This window comes from Salvelinus alpinus, chromosome 2 (assembly GCF_045679555.1).
Source record: "Salvelinus alpinus chromosome 2, SLU_Salpinus.1, whole genome shotgun sequence".
NCBI classification, from domain to species: Eukaryota; Metazoa; Chordata; class Actinopteri; order Salmoniformes; family Salmonidae; genus Salvelinus; species Salvelinus alpinus.
In genome coordinates, this window is record NC_092087.1 from 79172045 (window position 1) to 79193283 (window position 21239).

Here is a 21239-nt window from a genome sequence, read left to right on the forward strand (position 1 = left end):
CTTCACTGTATCCCTCTAGAATGTATCCCTATTCACTCCATTCCTCTACATTGTATCCATCTCTACTGTATCCCTCTTTGCTGTATCTATCTGCATTGTATGCCTCTCCCTTGTATCCCCCTTCACTATATCCCTCTAGACTGTATCCCTCTTCACTGTATCCTTCTTCACTGTATCCCTCTAGAATGTATCCCTATTCACTCCATTCCTCTACATTGTATCCATCTCTACTGTATCCCTCTAGACTGTATCCCTCTTCACTGTATCCCTCTAGAATGTATCCCTATTCACTCCATTCCTCTACATTGTATCCATCTCTACTGTATCCCTCTTTGCTGTATCTATCTGCATTGTATGCCTCTCCCTTGTATCCCTCTTCACTGTATCCCTCTCCACTGTATTCCTCTCGACTGTATCCCCCTTCACTGTATCCCTCTTCAATGTATCACTCTTCACTGCATCCCTCTACTGTATCCCTCTCTACTGTAACCCTCTTCACTGTATGCCTCTTCACTGTATCGCTCTTCACTGCATCCCGCTACACTGCATCCCTCTACTGTATCCCTCTTTATTGTATCCCTCTTCACTCTATCCCTCTCTACTGTAACCATCTTCACTGCAACCCTCTACTGTATCCCTCTTTATTGTATCCCTCTTCACTGTATCCCTCTTCACTGTATCGCTCTTAACTGCATCCCTCTACTGTATCCCTCTTTATTGTATCCCTCTTCACTCTTTCCCTCTCTACTGTAACCCTCTTCACTGCATCCCTCTACTGTATCCCCCTGCACTGTATCCCTCTACACTGTATCCCTCTTCACTGCATCCCTCTACTGTATCCCTTTTCACTGTATCCCTCTTTACGGTATCCCTCTTCAATGTATCCCTCTGCATTGTATCTCTCTCTACTGTATCCCTCTACAATGTGTCCCTCTCAATTTTATCCATCTTCATTGTATTCCTCTTCACTGTATCCCTCTACATTGTATTCCTCTTCACTGTATCCCTCTACACTGTATCCCTCTCCACTGTATCCCTCTTCACTGTATCCCTCTCTACAGTATCCCTCTTCACTGCATCCCTCTACTGTGTCCCTCTTCAGTGTTTCCCTCCACACGGTATCCCTCTACACTGTATCCCCCTGCATTGTGTCCCTCTTCACTCTATCCCTCTCCACTGTATCTCTCTTCTCTTTATCCCTATTCACTGTATCCCTCAACATTGTATCTCTCTCCACTGTATCCCTCTTTACTGTGTCCTTCTTCACTGTATCCCTCTCTACTGTAACCCTTTTCACTGCATCACTCTACTGTATCCCTCTTCACTGTATCCTTCTCTACTGTATTCCTCTTCACTGTATCCCTCTTTACTGTATCCATCTTCACTGTATCCCTTTTCGCTGTATCCCTCTTTACGGTATCCCTCTTCAATGTATCCCTCTGCATTGTATCTCTCTCGACTGTATCCCTCCACACTGTGTCCCGCTCCACTTTATCACTCTTCATTGTATTCCTCTTCACTGTATCCCTCTACACTGTATCCCTCTTCACTATATCCCTCTTCACTGTATCCCTCTTCACTATATCCCGCTTCACTGTATCCCTCTTCACTGTATCCCTCTCTACTGTATCCCTCTTCACTGCATCCCTCTACTGTGTCCCTATTCACTGCATCCCTCTACTGTGTCCCTCTTCACTGTTTCCATCCACACTGTATCCCCCCACACTGTATCCCTCTTTACTGTAAGCCTCTACACTGTATCCCCCTGCATTGTATCCCTCTTCACTCTATCCCTCTACACTGTATCCCTCAACACCGTATCCCTCTCTACTGTATCCCCCTTCACTGTATCCCTCTTCACTGTATCCCTCTCTACTGTATCCCTTTACTGTATCCCTCTCTACTGTATCCCTCTTTACTGTATCCCTCTCTACTGTATCCCCCTTCACTGTATCCCCCTTCACTGTATCCCTCTTCACTGTATCCCTCTCTACTGTATCCCCCTGCATTGTATCCCTCTTCACTCTATCCCTCTACACTGTATCCCTCAACACTGTATCCCTCTCTACTGTATCCCCCTTCACTGTATCCCTATTCACTGTATCCCTCTCTACTGTATCCCTCTTCACTGTATCCCGCTCTACTGTATCCATATTCACTGTATCCCTCTCTACTGTTTCCCCCTTCACTGTATCCCTCTTCACTGTATCCCTCTCTACTGTATCCCCTTCATTGTATCCCACTTCACTGTGTCCCTCAACACTGTTGAAGGACACAGTATCCCTCAGCACACTGTATCCCTCCGCACACTGTATCACTCTGCACTGTATCACTCTGCACTGTATCCCTCAGCACTCATGCCTTATACTATTCAATTACCTCACCTTTCCTTTCAGCACCTAGCTATATTCTCTTTCCATCTTCTCCTAACCTAACTCAATATAAACTGAACCAACCTAACCCATCCTCACTGTATATCCCCTCTAACCCCTAACCTACAACCGTATCATAAACTAACCCCTCCATATACCCCTTCACCCTAACCTTATTATAAACTAACCCCTCCATATACCCCTTCACCCTAACCTTATTATAAACTAGCCCCTCCATATATCCCCTCACCCTAACCTTAATATAAACTAACCCCTCCATATACCCCTTTACCCTAACCTTATTATAAACTAACCCCTCCATATACCCCTTTACCCTAACCTTATTATAAACTAACCCCTCCATATACCCCTTCACCCTAACCTTATTATAAACTAACCCCTCCATATATCCCCTCACCCTAACCTTATTATAAACTAACCCCTCCATATACCCCTTTACCCTAACCTTATTATAAACTAACCCCTCCATATACCCCTTTACCCTAACCTTATTATAAACTAACCCCTCCTTATACCCCCTTACCCTAACCTTATTATAAACTAACCCCTCCATATACCCCCTCACCCTAACCTTATTATAAACTAACCCCTCCATATACCCCCTCACCCTAACCTTATTATAAACTAACCCCTCCATATACCCCCTCACCCCTAACCTTATTATAAACTAACCCCTCCATATACCCCCTCACCCTAACCTTATTATAAACTAACCCCTCCTTATACCCCCTCACCCTAACCTTAATATAAACTAACCCCTCCATATACCCCCTCACCCTAACCTTATTATAAACTAACCCCTCCATATACCCCCTCACCCTAACCTTATTATAAACTAACCCCTCCATATAGCCCCTCATCCTAACCTTATTATAAACTAGCTCCTCTATATACCCCCTCTCCCCTAACCTTATCATAAACTAACCCCTCCTGCTAACCCCTCCTAACCCCCTCTATCTCCTGCTTGTCCCCCCAGGAGAGATGGAGGAGCTGGAGGCTCTGTGGCTGACGGGGATCTGCCACAACGAGAAGAACGAGGTGATGAGCAGCCAGCTGGACGTGGACAACATGGCAGGCGTCTTCTACATGCTGGGGGCGGCCATGGCTCTGTCGCTCATCACCTTCATCGCCGAGCACGCCTTCTACTGGCAACTGCGCTTCTGCTTCATGGGCTACTGCACCGGCAAGCCAGGCTTTACCTTCTCCATCAGCAGGGTGAGTTATTGGCTGGATTGGAGCACTTCTAACCGGACCGGTACTTCCTGGCCAGGTTGCTAATACTCTGTGCTTATGCTACGCTCACGTCATGTCGGAAACTTGGAACTTCCAAGTTCAAATTAACGTAAGTTATTTGCGTAGGGCTTAATATCTGTTGATTCTGATACTTCCCAAGTGAGAAACTTTCTACAACGAGTCAGCTGACATGATGTGAACGCGGCATAATAAAACCTACACTAATAAGCTAATGATACTTTGTGAACTGTGATAGAGACATAGTAATAAGTAGTGACACTGCATGATACCCTTTGAGCAAGGATAACAAGACGAGTATAACTACTGATATTGTGAACGCTAATAGAATTTAGGCTAATCCGTGCTAACGGTGCTAGCAAAACTAACATAACAGTCATCGCCAATGGGCCTTTTGAAAGCCTTTTTAATATATAACACTAATGCTAAGGCTCTTACAGTTAGTTACATGCCTACTGATTCCAGTTGTATAGAAGGGTAAAAACAGGACTTTATCACGGTGTTGTTGCGTCTTTAAATGGGGACTGCTCTGAGGGCTGTTTATGCGGGTCATTTACCATGGCAGTTGTCATGGCAGTTATTAAGTCAGAGAGCTTGTTTACGCATGCAAAACAATTGCTTGAGGAACAATCGCATTTGCATAATGTTACCTTTTAAGAGAGGGGGGGAATGTTTTTGTTGTTGCACGCTCATTGAACTCAATTATCATTAATTTGAGAAACAGTCGCAAATGTTTACCTGCCTGAACTTCTTAAGAAAGGTTTTTCTTATGCCCTCTTGAGCATTTTGAAAATGCAGTTTTCTCTACTGTATCCTTCCTCTTTTGGGAGCTCGACAATAGTTACTCTGTAAGACAGCAATAATGGTTTTATGCAAAGTACATCAAATAGTTTACATGTAGGGAGAGCCTCGATAGAATACAAATTCAGTATTTTTTGGTTCAAGCGTACAGGTGTTGATGTTATTTGGCAGCTGCATTACAGCATTCATTTTCACCCTCTACACTATTACAGACTACGACTTGTCTAATTATTGCCGCTTGCAAGAGATATTAGTCTATTAAAGATTTCTACGCCTGGTTTAGTGCTCCAGTTGTGGAGGGACAGAGGGTGGAAAAAATGAGAAAGTATAGCGCTCAACCAATCTGCACACATACAGGGAGAGAGGGGAGGGGACAGAAAGAAAGAAAGAGAGGGCATATGATGAGAGGTACAGATAACATACGACGCGAGGAAAAGGAAATCTGTCTGTGAAAAAGAATGATAAAAAACATAAAAGGGGAACAGAAGGAACAGAGGAGCGCAAAGGGAAAGATGTGCCAGTAACCTCTGTCCTATCACCTTTATAGAGGGATTGTTTGGACATACATAGATAGATAAAGAAAGTCCCGTTGGAGGAGAAGCTTCACCATGGCGACCAGGAGGCAATGGAGATAAAATAAGACAAAAAAAGACAAAGAAAGAGTGAAAGAGAAATAAAAGAGTGGAAAGAGTAGAAAAAAGAATAATGAACTCAGGGGGCCAGGGGAGAGGAGTGACTAAGAGATGGACAAAAAAAATGGTTTTGACATGACGCCCCTGATGAACAGTGACACACGTTTTCACTGGCAGGCAATGATCTTTCGTTTTTTAAAATCTGGAATGGCATGAGAAACACCAACCCACAGCGCTGATCCTAACATACATGCCTTGATTTGTTGGCAGGTGTCACCTCTTAGAATTACTGTCCTCACAATGCCAAATTCACAACCAGATAAAAACATAACATTTCAACAAAACCACACCTGCCTTTCATTTCGCAGAATATTTAAAAATACTTTTATTGCATGATTCATTATCGTGACGTGTCTTTACGAGACGGGGGTTGGATTGCCCCAGGAAAAGTGCTGTCAGCTGAATTTAAATTAAATTAATTCAACTTATTGATTGGTTGGTCAAAACTAGACGCTAACGGCGCTCCTGTCATTATCAATCAAGTCTCTGATCTGCCCTCCAACACTGGGTCTGAGTGAGAGGAGGAGAGGAGAGGCTCTGAGCCTCTGCAGGGGCCAAAGCTCTGTCTGCTCCCCAGGGAGAACGTATTGATGAACTCACCCCTATTACTGTTTAATAGTGTGTAAACAAGGTGGCCAGAGGAAACACTGCAATGCATTAACCTCTCTCTCTTTGTCGCTCTCTCTCTCTCTCTCTCATCTCTCTCCACCTTTCCACCTCCCGTCCGCTTTCTAATGCTCGTCCACCAATCTACCCTATTTATGTTTTCGTCAATCTGTCTTTGTGTTGGTTTCTTTCGCTTGCTCCCCCTCTCCCCGTGTTTTTCTCTCTCTCCCTCTCCTCCTGTTTCTCTACCATTCTCTATCCCTCCTATTCATCTGTTCCTCCAACAGGGCATCTGGAGTTGTATCCACGGGGTCCAGATCGAGGAGAACAAGTCGGCCATGGACTCTCCATCGGCCACCATGAACATGAACATGAACAACACCCACTCCAACATCCTGCGACTGCTCCGCACAGCCAAGGACATGACCGCCATCCCGGGGGTCAACGGCTCGCCGCACACGCACGGCGCCCTGGACTACGGTGGCCACCACCGTGGCGGGGGCGAGTCGCCCAGCATCTATGACATCTCCGAGCACCGGCGCAGCTTACAAGAGCGCAAGGCCCCGCCGCCGCCCTACCTGCCCGAGGACAACATGTTCAGCGACTACATCAGCGAGGTGGAGAGGACTTTTGGCAACTTGCCCCTGAAGGACAACAACCTGTACCAGGACCATTACCTGCACCACCACTCAGGCCCGGGACCCGGGCTGGCTCTGGGTATGTCCGGCCCCCCGCCTAACAGGCCGAGTAGCTTAGGCAGTACCAGTTCATTGGAGGGAGGGATGTTTGATTGTGACAGTTTAGGGGGAGGGGTAGCGCCCATATTCACCACACAGCCCCGCGTTGCCTCCCTGACTCACAGGAACACCAATAAGTTTGACCTGATCGCCGGCCACACCTCGGCCTCAGGCTCCGGTCAGCAGGGGGGTCAGTTCAAGTCGAACGACCTCTACGGGAGGTTCTCCTTCAAAGGCGGGGCGTCCAGTTCTGGGTTTATCGACAGGGGCGGTCACGACAGGTACTGCATGGGTGGAGGAGGAGGGGGTGGCGGGGGCTCGGGGGGCGATGATGTGTCGGATATCTCCTCACACACCATCACCTACGGCAATCTGGAGGGCAACGCCAAGAGGCGTAAACAGTACAGGGACAGTTTGAAAAAGAGGCCCCACTCAGCCAAATCCAGGCGGGAGCAGGACGAGATTGATTACCGGAGGCGAGCCCAACACCATCACACCGTCCACCACCACTTCTCCCGCGGGCCTCTGGGACACCGCTCGGCCTCCCCACCCCTGGTCCCCTCTGAGCGGAAGAGAGGAGGAGGTGGAGGAGGTGGAGGAGGAGGGGGTAACTCTTCACCTTACTTATTCCGCGACAAAGAAAATCTGAGGGAGTACTATGCAGAGCAGTTCCATTCCAAGGAGGGCTCTGCCCAGTGGGAGCATGTGGATATGTCCGACGGGCCTTGTCCGATGGGCGGTAGGGGAGGAGGAGTCGGTGGCGGTAGTAGTGGTAGTGGCATTTGTAAGAGCCTAGTGCCCGTGGAGGATTTCCTGAAAGGTAACAAACCCAAGAAGTCAGAGGGTAAAAGTGGCGTAGTCGGAGGAATGGGCTTGGGGTCGTCAGGGCAACAGGCCCACACGTGTTGGGAGAAGAACATGTCTGAAGTGGGAGGTGGAGGCATAGCAGGGGGTGACTGGGAGTGTCGGAATCACAGTGGTGGTGGCGGGGGAGGAGGAGGGAAGTCCATCTCTCACCATGGAGGAGGGGGGACCTGTACGCATGGGGGCGCTAGTGGCGGAGGGGGTGGGGGCCCTAGTGGCGGAGGGGGAAATAGTCGTCCAAGCTCTGCTACTTGCAAACGGTGCGAGTCGTGTAAGAAACCAGGCAACCTGTATGACATCAGTGAAGATAACCTCATATTTAGCCAGATGGGGGGTGGAGGGGGGACGAGTGGTGATGCGGGGGGTGCTGGCCAATCACAAAGTCATGCACAGCGCAGGAAGCTAGGGCCAGGTGGGCGGGTGTTACGGAGGCAACACTCCTACGACACGTTTGTAGATTTGCAGAAGGGAGGGGGCGGCGGACGCATGGGCGGGGGAGGAGGAGGAGGTGGGGGAGGAGGGGGAGGGGGGCAGCTCCTCCCGCCCAGAAGCGTGAGCTTGAAAGACAAAGACCGCTACATGGAGGGCGTTAGCCCATACGCCCAAATGTTTGCCCAGTACGCGGAGAGGGACAGAGATAGTCCCTCCTTTTTCAGTCGGGGTGGTAGTGAGCGGGAGAGGGCGAAAGGAGGCTCCTCCTTCAGTTTGTTCCGAGGCGAACGAGGCGAAGGTGGGTTGCACCGTCGGTCGGTGGGGGAGAAAGACATGAGGGACAGAGATAGAAGAATGATGGGAGGTGGAGGTGGTGGGGGCGGTAGTGGCAAAGGGGCCGGGACTTACTCCTTGTCTAAATCTCTCTACCCAGATAAGGTGACCCAGAACCCCTTCATCCCAACCTTCGGCGACGACCAGTGTCTATTACATGGCGGCAAACCGTACTACGTCAAAATGTCTCCACAGCAACAGCAACAACCGCCACAGCATCTCCTCAACAACAGCCGCGGGGACTTCCGAGGCTCCATGGGGGTGCCTTCATATTTGCCGGCATCAGCCAAGACGGGGGTCATGTCCAACGTGACCCCCAGGTTCCCCAATGATCTGTGTCTCGGGGGAGGGTTGGGGGGGCCCATGGGGAACCACCATGGCCCCAGACTGGGAGGCAACAAGCTACTGCCGGTCAGGGATGGGGGGTTAGGGTTGGTGGGGCAGGGCGGACAGAGACCCTTCAACGGCTCGAGCAACGGCCACGTTTACGAGAAGCTCTCCAGCATCGAGTCTGACGTCTGAAAGAAAGAGATGGAGCTAGAGAACAGGATAATTGCTTCTCCGTCTGAGGAGAACGAATAGCCGCTACATTGTGGACATCGTTCTCATATTTCTAACTGAGGAAGGTTAGTTGGACAATGGACACTGCGGACAGAGTGAAGGAGAGTGAAGGAACTGTCAAGTGTAACAGAAAGCGACGCGACTTCTAATGAGGAAATGAATGGATTCTGCTGCTTGACTCTGAGACTGTGAGGGAGGAGGAGAGAAATCTCTCCTCCGTTTCTCCTCTCCTTCTTCACTCCCTCTTTTATCTTTCCCTCTCTTCCGCTCGCCTGCTGTTCCTTACACCAAAACAAATGTTTTGCTTAGCTATCAGAAATACAATCAAATGAATGAAAAATTCGAATACTTTTCTTGAAGTAACAGGGTAAACTAACAATAATTGTATTGATAATGTTGTTAATGATATTATTGAATATAATTAAATTGTTTAAGATGTTCAGTTTGGGCTCGTTTTTTTTTTTTAATAGTTCATGTTGTTATATATTTGTACTGTTGTTAATTATTTGCTAGGCCACCATATTACAGGAGACTAATAGACTCTTTGTTAGGAAGAAATGTTACTTAAGTACCAATACTTTTAGGTTGTGTAATTCAGATTTCTTCTTAATTCTTGATTATCCATATTTTCTGTTCTTGGAGTGCTGTGAAAAACGTATACTGTATGTGAAAGGCATGATTTGCTGAGTACATTTTCCATATACTTGACATCTTATAGTGAAGGAGAAAGTACCTATGTGGCATCATACTGGTTTGCAGTTTAGATTTCTTGTTTTGCCTGGCAGTACGTCGGGAGTAGTGGTGATCTCAGATACCGAGCGGGATGTGCCTTACTGAATTCACTACAATCATAAAGATATGAAGACTCCTCCTCCTATCGGTAGAAAGGGTGTTCATTCTGTGGACAATTCAGTTATTAACTAGTCATTCATAAAGTGGTTATCATGTTCTCTGAGAATCCGCTGAGCTGACATTTTGCTTTAAACGAGATCCACCCACCTGAAAGGAGAGAGAGTTGCATCATGGAAGATGTAGTTTTCTGCTCGTTTCACTCGGGTGCCAGTCAAGAGGCTCTTATCTCACCCTTTAGCTTTCCATAAATCATTTGATTTACCGTTTTAAATCCCAACATATCACCCCCTTATATACCCAAAGGTAAACTATCAATTACACTTATTATCATTTTTGTATTGTTTTTTTAAAACTTGGCATAGATGCAGTATTTGCTAAATATATGTAAATCCCCTTGTATGCCTATATGTTGCTGGGAAGTGATTCAGTGGAGTTGGTTTCAGTTGGACTTGACAGTTTTCTACTTTTAAGATATGGTCCATGTTCTGGGAATGGAGAGATGAACAGCAGGACATGTTACTTATTTCATTTGTATTATGGCAGTAAGCTGTTGCTGCTATATTATCAAGACACATTTATCAGAAGGGGGATGGGTCGAGAGTGGTGTGCTGTGAACACAGGGAGGAAAGAAAGTCTCAGTTGGTTTATTTATTTCATTTCACCCAATCACTGTACTATTACTGTACTGTATACTGTATGTCTCTCCTTAATTCACGTCAAGGACTTGATCAAACCACTAATTATGTTTGACTTACTTAGAATGTGTTATAATTTCTGAGAATTCAGATATCACTAAAGGTGGTCACTTGAGATGGGGATTGGGGAGAAAAATCACTATTCACTATTTGTTTGCTTTTTCCTTGTGAATACCAAAACAAATCAATCACTTTATACAGGCCACACAAGACAGTCTGGATGTAACATTCAGTAAATCTCAGTAAACTTTCAACATTTTGCCGAAGATGATTATGGAAGGTTTTGGCAATTTCCATCAATGGCTTGATACATAAGTAGGATACAAGGACAATGACGTTTGTGAAGCTTGAGTACTTGTCCAGGACAGGGTTACCATTGGCCTAGTATTAGCAAGAATTCTTCATCTCTGCGTTTAAAATAAAACCTTATTTGAATAATTCTGTCTATTTCAACCAGAACAACCACTTTTCATCATTCAAGGGCAAATATCTTGTGAATTTACAAATGTGATTGAAGGCACTGGACAGTATTTTCCTTTTGGAAAACAGTCCTCAGAACTGTCCTAGAAGGTACTTGGTGGAAGGTGGAGAAAAGCAAACCAACGCCATGATAAAAATGAAAAAACTTTGAATCTCCACATAGTGTGGAAAGGAAAATGTTTTCCCCTATTCTATAAGCATTGAGTCCAGTGGTTTGTTTATCATGCCTTTGCCAATGTCTCTGGGTCACTTCCATCAATGATAACCTCATGTCCATGGACGATGACCTCAAAGCCACAACTTATCACAGACAGATATCCAGGTCCAAGCTGTATTTGTGTTCACCTCCATGTCATTGTTGTAATATACAATTTAGGACGCCCCATATCTTCATTTGATTTATTCTAATTATGAATTACTTTAAGTTATAGCTGTCTGAAATATTACATTTCTAAGTGATTTGTCATTTTGCCAAACCAAATTGTACGATCTAAGCACAATCAGTGTTATTGATTAGTTGATCAATACTTGTACATCCCTATTGAAACTTTGAAAGATTTTTCCTTCTTTCATGACTGACAAGTCAGTGTGTATGATATTGAGTCAGTGTGTAAGGACATGCATGCATCAGTGGAATTTTTTTATTTTCCCTTTTTTACTTAGACTCTATTTTATCCCAAAAGTGGGTGTTTGGGAATGATATCTGGACTTTTTAATCGATTTAATTGATTCTGATCCTTGTTGGTGTGTGTTTGTCTCTGTAAAAAGACAAATCGAATTTTGCTCTGAAAATTGTAGTTATTTTAAAATATTTCAAATTCAGTAAACAGAATTGTCAATAGGAATAATTGCTATGACAGAAATAGTTTCAACAGATTTATTATGGAACCAGAAGAAGTGTAAGAAGAGAAGTTCAGGCTTCTCTGCTCCTCTTGATGTTTGGTTGTAAATGCTGTGAATGAGGTGAAGGTATTGGTATTATTAAATGCCTGTGAATGAGGTGAAGGTATTGGTATTATTAAATTCCTGTGAATGAGGTGAAGGTATTGGTATTATTAAATGCCTGTGAATGAGGTGAAGGTATTGGTATTATTAAATTCCTGTGAATGAGGTGAAGGTATTGGTATTATTAAATGCCCGTGAATGAGGTGAAGGTATTGGTATTATTAAATTCCTGTGAATGAGGTGAAGGTATTGGTATTATTAAACTCCTGTGAATGAGGTGAAGGTATTGGTATTATTAAATTCCTGTGAATGAGGTAAAGGTATTGGTATTATTAAATTCCTGTGAATGAGGTGAAGGTATTGGTATTATTAAATGCCTGTGAATGAGGTGAAGGTATTGGTATTATTAAATTCCTGTGAATGAGGTGAAGGTATTGGTATTATTAAATGCCTGTGAATGAGGTGAAGGTATTGGTATTATTAAATTCCTGTGAATGAGGTGAAGGTATTGGTATTATTAAATGCCTGTGAATGAGGTGAAGGTATTGGTATTATTAAATTCCTGTGAATGAGGTGAAGGTATTGGTATTATTAAATTCCTGTGAATGAGGTGAAGGTATTGGTATTATTAAATGCCTGTGAATGAGGTGAAGGTATTGGTATTATTAAATTCCTGTGAATGAGGTGAAGGTATTGGTATTATTAAATGCCTGTGAATGAGGTGAAGGTATTGGTATTATTAAATTCCTGTGAATGAGGTGAAGGTATTGGTATTATTAAATGCCTGTGAATGAGGTGAAGGTATTGGTATTATTAAATTCCTGTGAATGAGGTGAAGGTATTGGTATTATTAAATGCCTGTGAATGAGGTGAAGGTATTGGTATTATTAAATTCCTGTGAATGAGGTGAAGGTATTGGTATTATTAAATGCCTGTGAATGAGGTGAAGGTATTGGTATTATTAAATGCCTGTGAATGAGGTGAAGGTATTGGTATTATTAAATTCCTGTGAATGAGGTGAAGGTATTGGTATTATTAAATGCCTGTGAATGAGGTGAAGGTATTGGTATTATTAAATTCCTGTGAATGAGGTGAAGGTATTGGTATTATTAAATGCCTGTGAATGAGGTGAAGGTATTGGTATTATTAAATGCCTGTGAATGAGGTGAAGGTATTGGTATTATTAAATTCCTGTGAATGAGGTGAAGGTATTGGTATTATTAAATGCCTGTGAATGAGGTAAAGGTATTGGTATAACGTTTTTATGAAGTGATGAACCAGCTTTGATTTTCAACGTTTTTGCTTGTTTTTTCCCTACAACCTCTCGTTCTTCAGTAAGTTGCTCTCTTTCTTTCTTTCTTTCTTTCTTTCTTTCTTTCTTTCTTTCTTTCTTTCTTTCTTTCTTTCTGTTGTTTTATGTGCCTCAGTACATACGCTTGATTACCTGCGTGTGTGCGTGTGTGCGTGTGTGTGTGTGGAAAAGAAAGCGCTAAAGAGAGAACTGTTGACTGATGTTCTGTATTGTAGTGCTGTATGTAAATAACTTACCTCCCTCTAGCAGACTTTTAATAAAAGTGTACAAAATGGCTGAAAGTAAGAACCTTTTGGGTGACATCTTTGACTTGAAGGTTCCCTGCTAAAATAGTTTTATAAAAAGTGAAAGGCCACATGTGTGCAAGCTTGTAATTTGTTGAAAGAGTGCACACCTAAAGTAGTAGAGACTATTTTTACAGCAAGTTGATGTATTTCCTTTCACTTTAATTTGGTAAAAGACCGGCATACACACTTGTTTTTGTTACACAACTAATGGTAATGACATTAGTGGCTATTACATAAGCACAACATCATGACTCTCTACTACATTTTTACAAGTTATAATTTTTCTTCTTTGGCAACCCTTTATTTTACGTGTTTCCAAGAGAAAATTATAACACGACCATTTCTAGAACTGTACAGATTGTGAAAATGTATATATGACTAAACATTTCAGTCACTCTTTAATTTTTGTATGGGAAGAAATGACATGTGTTAAAGAATAATAACAAATGTGATTAAATATTTAATAATATTTAAAATGAGGATAATTAAACACAGTCGATGTGAAAATAAGTGCTAAGAAATATTCTTCTTCTGTCTCTTTGTACAAAACAAAGTGTTGAGTATTAATAATAAAACAATGAAATCATGTAATTTGTGAAATTCCTACGTTTTCTTATTTTCCCCCTCTAAACAGATTTCAACATTCATTCATGGTCTCTCATTTGTCTGCGATTCATGATAATGTATATGTTTTTGTATATATTGGAATTATCTGGCTCGAAGGACCAATACCTTAAAGGGTCATTCAGCAGTTAAAACAATAGAAAAGTGTCCTCCCCGCCTCTGTTTCGTTTTTTTATAATGGGGCTGGAGAATTGTAACCACTTTCAACTTCCTAGACAGAGCTATGGATGGATGCAAGACTTACCAGCCATGATATCAATATTATAGTTGTAACCATGTTTTGACTCTATATAGTGTTTGTTTAAATTTAATTAGTTTACAAACATTGGAGTAAAACAAGCTTATATTTTGGCTTCTGGTGGGGTACAACAGCTCATGAGGTATTTTTAAGTAATATTCTTCAAGAATCAACGGGTACATATCAAGTCCAGATTGCCCCTTTAAAGGTGCAGGGCCTTTTCAAGTGTTCTCAGATTAATCTGTCATTTAAATGGCCAGTATCACTCCTCCTCTTTAATCCTGTTGCTGTATTGTCACTTTCATCCAGGACACCTGTCCATCCTCCCGTTCCTCTCATCCCCTTTTACCTTTCATCTTGTCTCTCCGTAGCTCTCCTTTTTCTGCATTTTCGTATCTTTCTGCCTGTCTTTTTTCTTTCACAAGTAGGACACTGAAATGAGATTGAGGTTACTCAAGATGTTGGAGATGCAGGTTTGTAGGCCAGGACAGACGGAGAGGGAGGTGACGAATGACACACTGATAAAAAGTGAACCAGTAGGATATTGTATACAGAATTTGAAAGACTCCAAATTCTCCTCCTGAGACTCTCTCTCTGTCTCTCTTTCTTCTGAAAGAGCTCTGACCAGCAACAAGGGAGATATTTAAAGAAACCAGTCATCCACAAAACCCTCTGAGATTTTGGTAAAGCATATCTCTGTATCTATATTTGTATAATTCAATATCTCTGCTATGATCCTATGTCAATGAGAGATAAATAATTAGCTAGTGCTATAAACAACACTGGTAGAACAAGAACACATTGATAGAACACATTGATAGGACACATTGATAGAACACATTGATAGAACACATGTAACTACTTGACAATTAACCGTTACCTAGCAACTGGCTCTTTTTTCAAGAGATGGGGAGAGTTGAGGATTTATACTGTATATTCTCACTGTCTTAGTGGATTGGATGGGAAAATGAATCAACATACAATACCAAAATGGAAAGTACAGCCTGAGCCGAACATCTACAGAGAGAGAGAGAGAGTGGAGGAGAGAGAGAGAGAGAGAGAGAGAGAGAGAGAGAGAGAGAGAGAGAGAGAGAGAGAGGATGGAATGTAGATTAAGAAGTAGAGATTTTTGTGTCTGCATTGTGACCAAATTTCCTGATCCATCCCTGTATGCAAATTATTTCACAGCTATTCTTTCCAATAATAAGTTATTTATTTGAAGACATGTTGGTGGCATAAGTCAATGGTGCAGCCTGTCAATGATGTTAGAGGCCGGTATAATGATGATTTAAGTGGTTTCAACGCTCCTAGATTGGTCTACACAATGCGTCTTTTAATCGTGTAAACCTGTCTAAAAATGCGGGATCAATCAGAATGTGGACAAGATCAGGAAAAAGGACCCATGTTAGAACCAGGTATAAACAGGGCTGGAGAGAAACAACGGAGGATGACAAGCAGAGATGGGGAAGAGGAGAGGAGAGAAAGGAGAGAAGGAACGGTTGCTGTAGAAACGCTTGGCAAAGTTTTAATGAGGGCACAAAGTTCGATCCTTATGCCCACAACACATCCACACTCACACAGTATATATACCATCTGGCTTTAGTATTACCCTTTGTGACTACAGCTAACGGGAAAAAAAGAATGATATCCCAAACGAATAACAGGATAGGGAGTCACCCTTTAAAGTCAGATATCAAAACATAACAGTGTGGCATACAACATCCTCTCCAATAGTAGCATTTTGTTCTATTGTGTACTGATAATGTGGTACTCTAAAATCAATTGTGTGGCCATTGGTTTTGAATCCAATGGTGATCACGCTACCATGCAAATGACGGAATTATTTTCATGGCCATGCAGCCACAGTTGGCTAGTTCTGAATGAGATGATCAGACAGTTGAGACTTGATGAGTTTGTTTAATGAATATATCATTGCTCTCTCATGGGTTGATACACATAACAACTACAGATGCACATCTTTGTTTATAATGAAGCAGAGACAGAGAATACATACATTTTACATCAACTTTCTACAATAGATATCAGATTTTGATACATTATAATTATTTGCAGACTCTATTTCGTTAATTTCTCGCTCTTTCACCTTTGACCTCTCACTGAACTTAGAACCCTAACACTAACTTTCCTACTATCACACTCCTCCGTAGTCCACAATCCCTCCCGCTATCTCTCACTCGCACTCTCCAGCATCCTAACTTGTCCATTGTTGTATACTCTCACCTTCCTCCTCCTCACCACCCTAGTCCCCCTCACAGGGACCGCCTTCTTCAAGGTGTACCTCGTCAGTCTCGCTGCGCCACCTCTCATGCTCCGAGGTGGCAGAGCCCTGCTACCGCCACCCCCTCCCTCCTCCCCCTCGTCCCGGTAGCCGTGGCGACGGAGGAATGGTTCCAGGGTTGCTAGGCGATGGGTGAGTTCCGTGATACGCCTGTGCAGCAGAGTGACTTCCCTGAAGAGATCGTTGAGCGACTCGGACAGAGGGCGCACCCTGCAGGACACAAAGAGTAACTTAGCAACAGGCACTTCAAACTGGCAATCAATCACACTTTAAGAACCTGGACAGTAACTTCAAATTATTCATCTGCACTGGTCAATATTTTGTCGAGTCAAAACAGGAACTTAGCAACATCAATCTACAATGTCATTCACACATTGTTGGACAGCTTAAATAACTTTATAGGCCTACAACTTCATTATAGAGACATACAGTGCCTTCAGAAAGTATTCACCCCCTGTCACTTTCTCCACATTTTGTTGTGTTATTTTAAATGAATGAAATTTAGTTTTTTGGGGGGTCACAAGCCTACACATACCACATAATGTCAAAGTAGAATTATGTTTTTAGACATTGTTACAAATGAATTACAAATGAGAAGCTGAAATGTCTTGAGTCAATAAGTATTCAACCCCTTTGTTATGATAAGCCTAAATAAGTAAGGAGTAGAGATTTTCTTAACAAGTCACATAATGAGTTGCATGGATCACTCTGTGAGTAATAATCGTGTTTAGCATGATTTTTTTAATGACTACCTCCTCTCTGTACCCCAGTGAATTTCAAGCACAGATTCAACCACAAAGACCAGGGAGGTTTTACAATGCCTCGCAAAGAAGGGCACCTATTGGTAGATGGGTCACATAAAAAAAGCAGACATTGAATATCTTTGAGCATGGTGAAGTTATTAATTACACTTTGGAGTGTGTATCAATAGACCTAGTCACTACAAAGATAATACTGCAAAAATGTGGCAAAGCAATTCACTTTTTGTCCTGAATACAAAGTGTTGTGTTTGGGGCAAATCCAATACAACACATTACTGAGTATCACTCTCCATATTTTGAAGCATAGTGGTGGCTGTACCATGTTATGGGTATGCTTGTAATCGTTAAGGAGTTTTTCAGGATAAAAAGATTTACGGAATGGAGCTAAGCACAGGAAAAAACCTAGAGGAAAACCTGGTTCAGTCTGCTTTTCAACAGACACTGGGAGACAGTCACCTTTCAGCAGGACAATAACGGAAAACAAGGTAAAATATACACTGGAGTTGCTTACCAGGAAGACAGTGAATGTTCCTGAGTGGCTTAGTTACAGTTTTGACTTAAATTGGCTTGAAAATCTATGGCAGGACTTGAAAACGGTTGTCTAGCAATGATCAACAACCAATTTGACAGCTTGAAGAATTTTAAATTGGCAAATATTGTACAATCCAGGTGTGGAAAGCTCTTAGAGACTTACCCAGAAAGACAGCTGTAATCGCTGCTAAAGGTGTTTCTAACATGTATTGACTCAGGGGTGTGAATAATTATGCAAATGAGGTATTTCTGTATTTAATTTTCAGTACATTTGCAAAAATATCTAAAAACATGTTTTACTTTGTCATTATGGAGTAATGTCTGCAGATGGGGTAAGAAACAAATATATACTTAATCTGTTTTGAATTCAGGCTGTAACACAACACAATTTGGAATAAGTCAAGGGGTATGAATACTTTCTGAAAGTACTGTCAAATGGATTTGTACACTCTCTGTTGACCTATACCACAGTAAAGATGTCCCTCTGGTACTCCTACCTGGAGTAGTCAGGGAGCAGGGTGCTGGGCTGAGAGTGGAGTAGGGTCTTGATCTCGTTGAAGATGCGTTTTCCCCAGACGTCCAGGACTCTGGTCACACTGCGGACAGTGGTCACGTTCACACTCTCAGCTGCAACACACAACCCCAGAGGAAAGGAAGAAGAGACGTTGTTATGAAAGACCTGTCTGTTTCACTTCTGCTTTTTCTCTCCTTGACGTCAACTGAGTAGGCTGGCTGGATGTTCTTATTTATTAGCTTACCTCCCTCCCGGTAGTTCCAGTACCCATAATCCAGTTCGTTCTCCTCGCTAGCGGACTGGGCCATGGTCGCCATGGCAGCCAGAAGCAGCAGCAGCATCACAGTTTGAGGGGCCATGATGAGAAGACACAGCCCTTTATGAAGAAGAAAAGGAAAACACAACAAGAATGATTGAAAAAAATCTGCCAATTAGCCAAAATCAGTTCACTGTGACATTACAACAATTTGATTATGTTCAGAAGAAATAGGGAAAGTCAGAGACAGAGAGAAGAATCAGAAAGAGGGAGAGAGAGTGAGAGAGAGGGTGTGTGAGAGAGAGAGAGAGAGAGAGAGAGAGAGAGAGGGTGTGTGAGAGAGAGAGAGAGAGAGAGAGAAAGTGAAGAAAAAGTAGTTTTTTCCACACAAGGCTGCCAACAGTCTCTCCGTGGCCCAGTTAAGAGTTGGAAACAGATCCACGTGCATGTTCACATGTTGGTTTGGTATAGGTCATCTTAATATTACCTATCGCTCTTTGAAAGTCTCTCAAAGTATGTACAAGTATGTTTTCAATACTATAACTGAGAACAGGTAACATAGCCATTCATTTGTGGTAAGGACAGGAGTCAGACAGTCTTATGACCTGTTGGACTGAACAAACTCAATTAGTTTATTTCAACGCCTGAAGAAAATCTATTTTGTGTGAGGGACAGTGGGGCCTGTGTCTTCAGGACAGTGGTGTGATAGAAGGAGAAGGACCATGTGTCCAACCAACCAGCAAACCGTTTGAAGACCTTGATTGTATTGTATTGGTTCCAGAAACAAGGCAATATAAAGAGCAGGAAGGGGATAATAGCCAGAACGGAGACCATGAGAAGGATTGGTAATCACTTGGAATGTTTTGGATATCTTAGATGATGACTCATGAAAGAAGTCTTGTAAATGCTTTCATAAGAGGGTATCGTGTTGCAGTTGGAACCAGACCAGAGGGAGAATGGAATATACAAATTAACACCTATCCTCACAAGAAACAAGTTTTAAAAGACATATCATGGCACGAAAAATTGCCAAAGACTCCGGTCACCCGAGACATTGACTGTTCTCCATGCTCCCGTTCTGCTACCAGTCACTTTTCAGCCTTGTTTACATGTATATCATACTACCAGCCACTTTTTATGTATGAACCCACCTCAACCACTCCAGTACCCCTGCACATTGAATAAGGTACTGGTACTGACCTGTATATACTACCACTCCAGTACCCCTGCACATTGAATAAGGTACTGACCTGTATGTACTACCACTCCAGTGTCCCTGCACATTGAATAAGATACTGGTACTGACCTGTATATAATACCACTCCAGTACCCCTGCACATTGAATAAGGTACTGGTACTGACCTGTATATACTACCACTCCAGTGTCCCTGCACATTGAATAAGGTACTGGTACTGACCTGTATATACTACCACTCCAGTACCCCTGCACATTGAATAAGATACTGGTACTGACCTGTATATACTACCACTCCAGTACCCCTGCACATTGAATAAGGTACTGGTACTGACCTGTATATACTACCACTCCAGTGTCCCTGCACATTGAATAAGGTACTGGTACTGACCTGTATATACTACCACTCCAGTGTCCCTGCACATTGAATAAGGTACTGCCCTGTATATACTACCACTCCAGTACCCCTGCACATTGAATAAGGTACTGGTACTGACCTGTATATACTACCACTCCAGTGTCCCTGCACATTGAATAAGGTACTGGTACTGACCTGTATATAATACCACTCCAGTACCCCTGCACATTGAATAAGGTACTGGTACTGAACTGTATATACTACCACTCCAGTACCCCTGCACATTGAATAAGGTACTGGTACTGACCTGTATATACTACCACTCCAGTACCCCTGCACATTGAATAAGGTACTGGTACTGAACTGTATATACTACCACTCCAGTACCCCTGCACATTGAATAAGGTACTGGTACTGACCTGTATATACTACCACTCCAGTACCCCTGCACATTGAATAAGGTACTGGTACTGACCTGTATATACTACCACTCCAGTACCCCTGCACATTGAATAAGGTACTGGTACTGACCTGTATATACTTGCACTCTCATTTCTTTAACTGTCATCGTAGTTCTTGTGCGGTTTTTATTCTTAATTGTATTTTTTATTCTATTTTCTATTATTATCTACAGTATATTATTATCACTGCAATGTTGGGAAAGGGCTCTCAAGGTAAGAATTTCACCGTACTGTTTTACACCGGTGGTGTCCTGTGCAGGTGGCGAATAAACATTGAAACGTGAAACTTGAATATGGTGGAGCTGTTTCAATAAACATATCAAGAACCAAACAGACAAATGAGACACATGCAGGAAGATAAGGTTCTGTATGTATCCCAGTTAAATTGTCAACGGTAAAACAACAGTGCCACAAACAACTGAAACAAGGTCAACAAACCAATTCATTTGCTGGATGAGAAGTACATTGCGTGTTTTAAATGAGTGAATGAAACAATACTTACACCTTCAGGGAATTAGGTTTAATTTAGCAGGTCCAAATTGTCACTCAATAGAACTTGGTGCCTTCACTTTATTTGAAGTATTATATCTCCCCCTTTTCTCTCCTCCACTCTTCCAATGCCCTGGTCTCCTCTTCTTCTTTCCTCTCTTCTCCTCTCTGTCCCTGCAGTAGTAATGTGATTAGCAGTAGAATGTGGCTGGGCAGTGCGGACCCACTTAAGAACTCTTTATTTGTGAACTGTGAGATGACTGAGGAGCGTA

The 21239-nt window shown here is 42.8% G+C and overlaps 1 protein-coding gene across 6 annotated transcripts in view; it reads left to right on the forward strand.

The window, feature by feature from the left end:
* grin2bb (glutamate receptor, ionotropic, N-methyl D-aspartate 2B, genome duplicate b) overlaps window positions 1–11739 on the forward strand; it is a 140285-nt gene extending 128546 nt beyond the window's left edge. For 4 of the 6 annotated variants that reach the window (XM_071389453.1, XM_071389452.1, XM_071389455.1 and 1 more), the window contains 2 exons: window positions 3370–3608; window positions 6031–11739. In XM_071389453.1, coding sequence (XP_071245554.1) covers window positions 3370–3608; window positions 6031–8631 — 2840 coding nt within the window. In that variant the 3' untranslated portion in view covers window positions 8632–11739. The remainder of the gene's footprint in view (window positions 1–3369; window positions 3609–6030) is intronic. The other 2 variants (XM_071389456.1, XM_071389457.1) reach the window with 2 other exon arrangements.
* Window positions 11740–21239: the final 9500 nt, after the last annotated feature.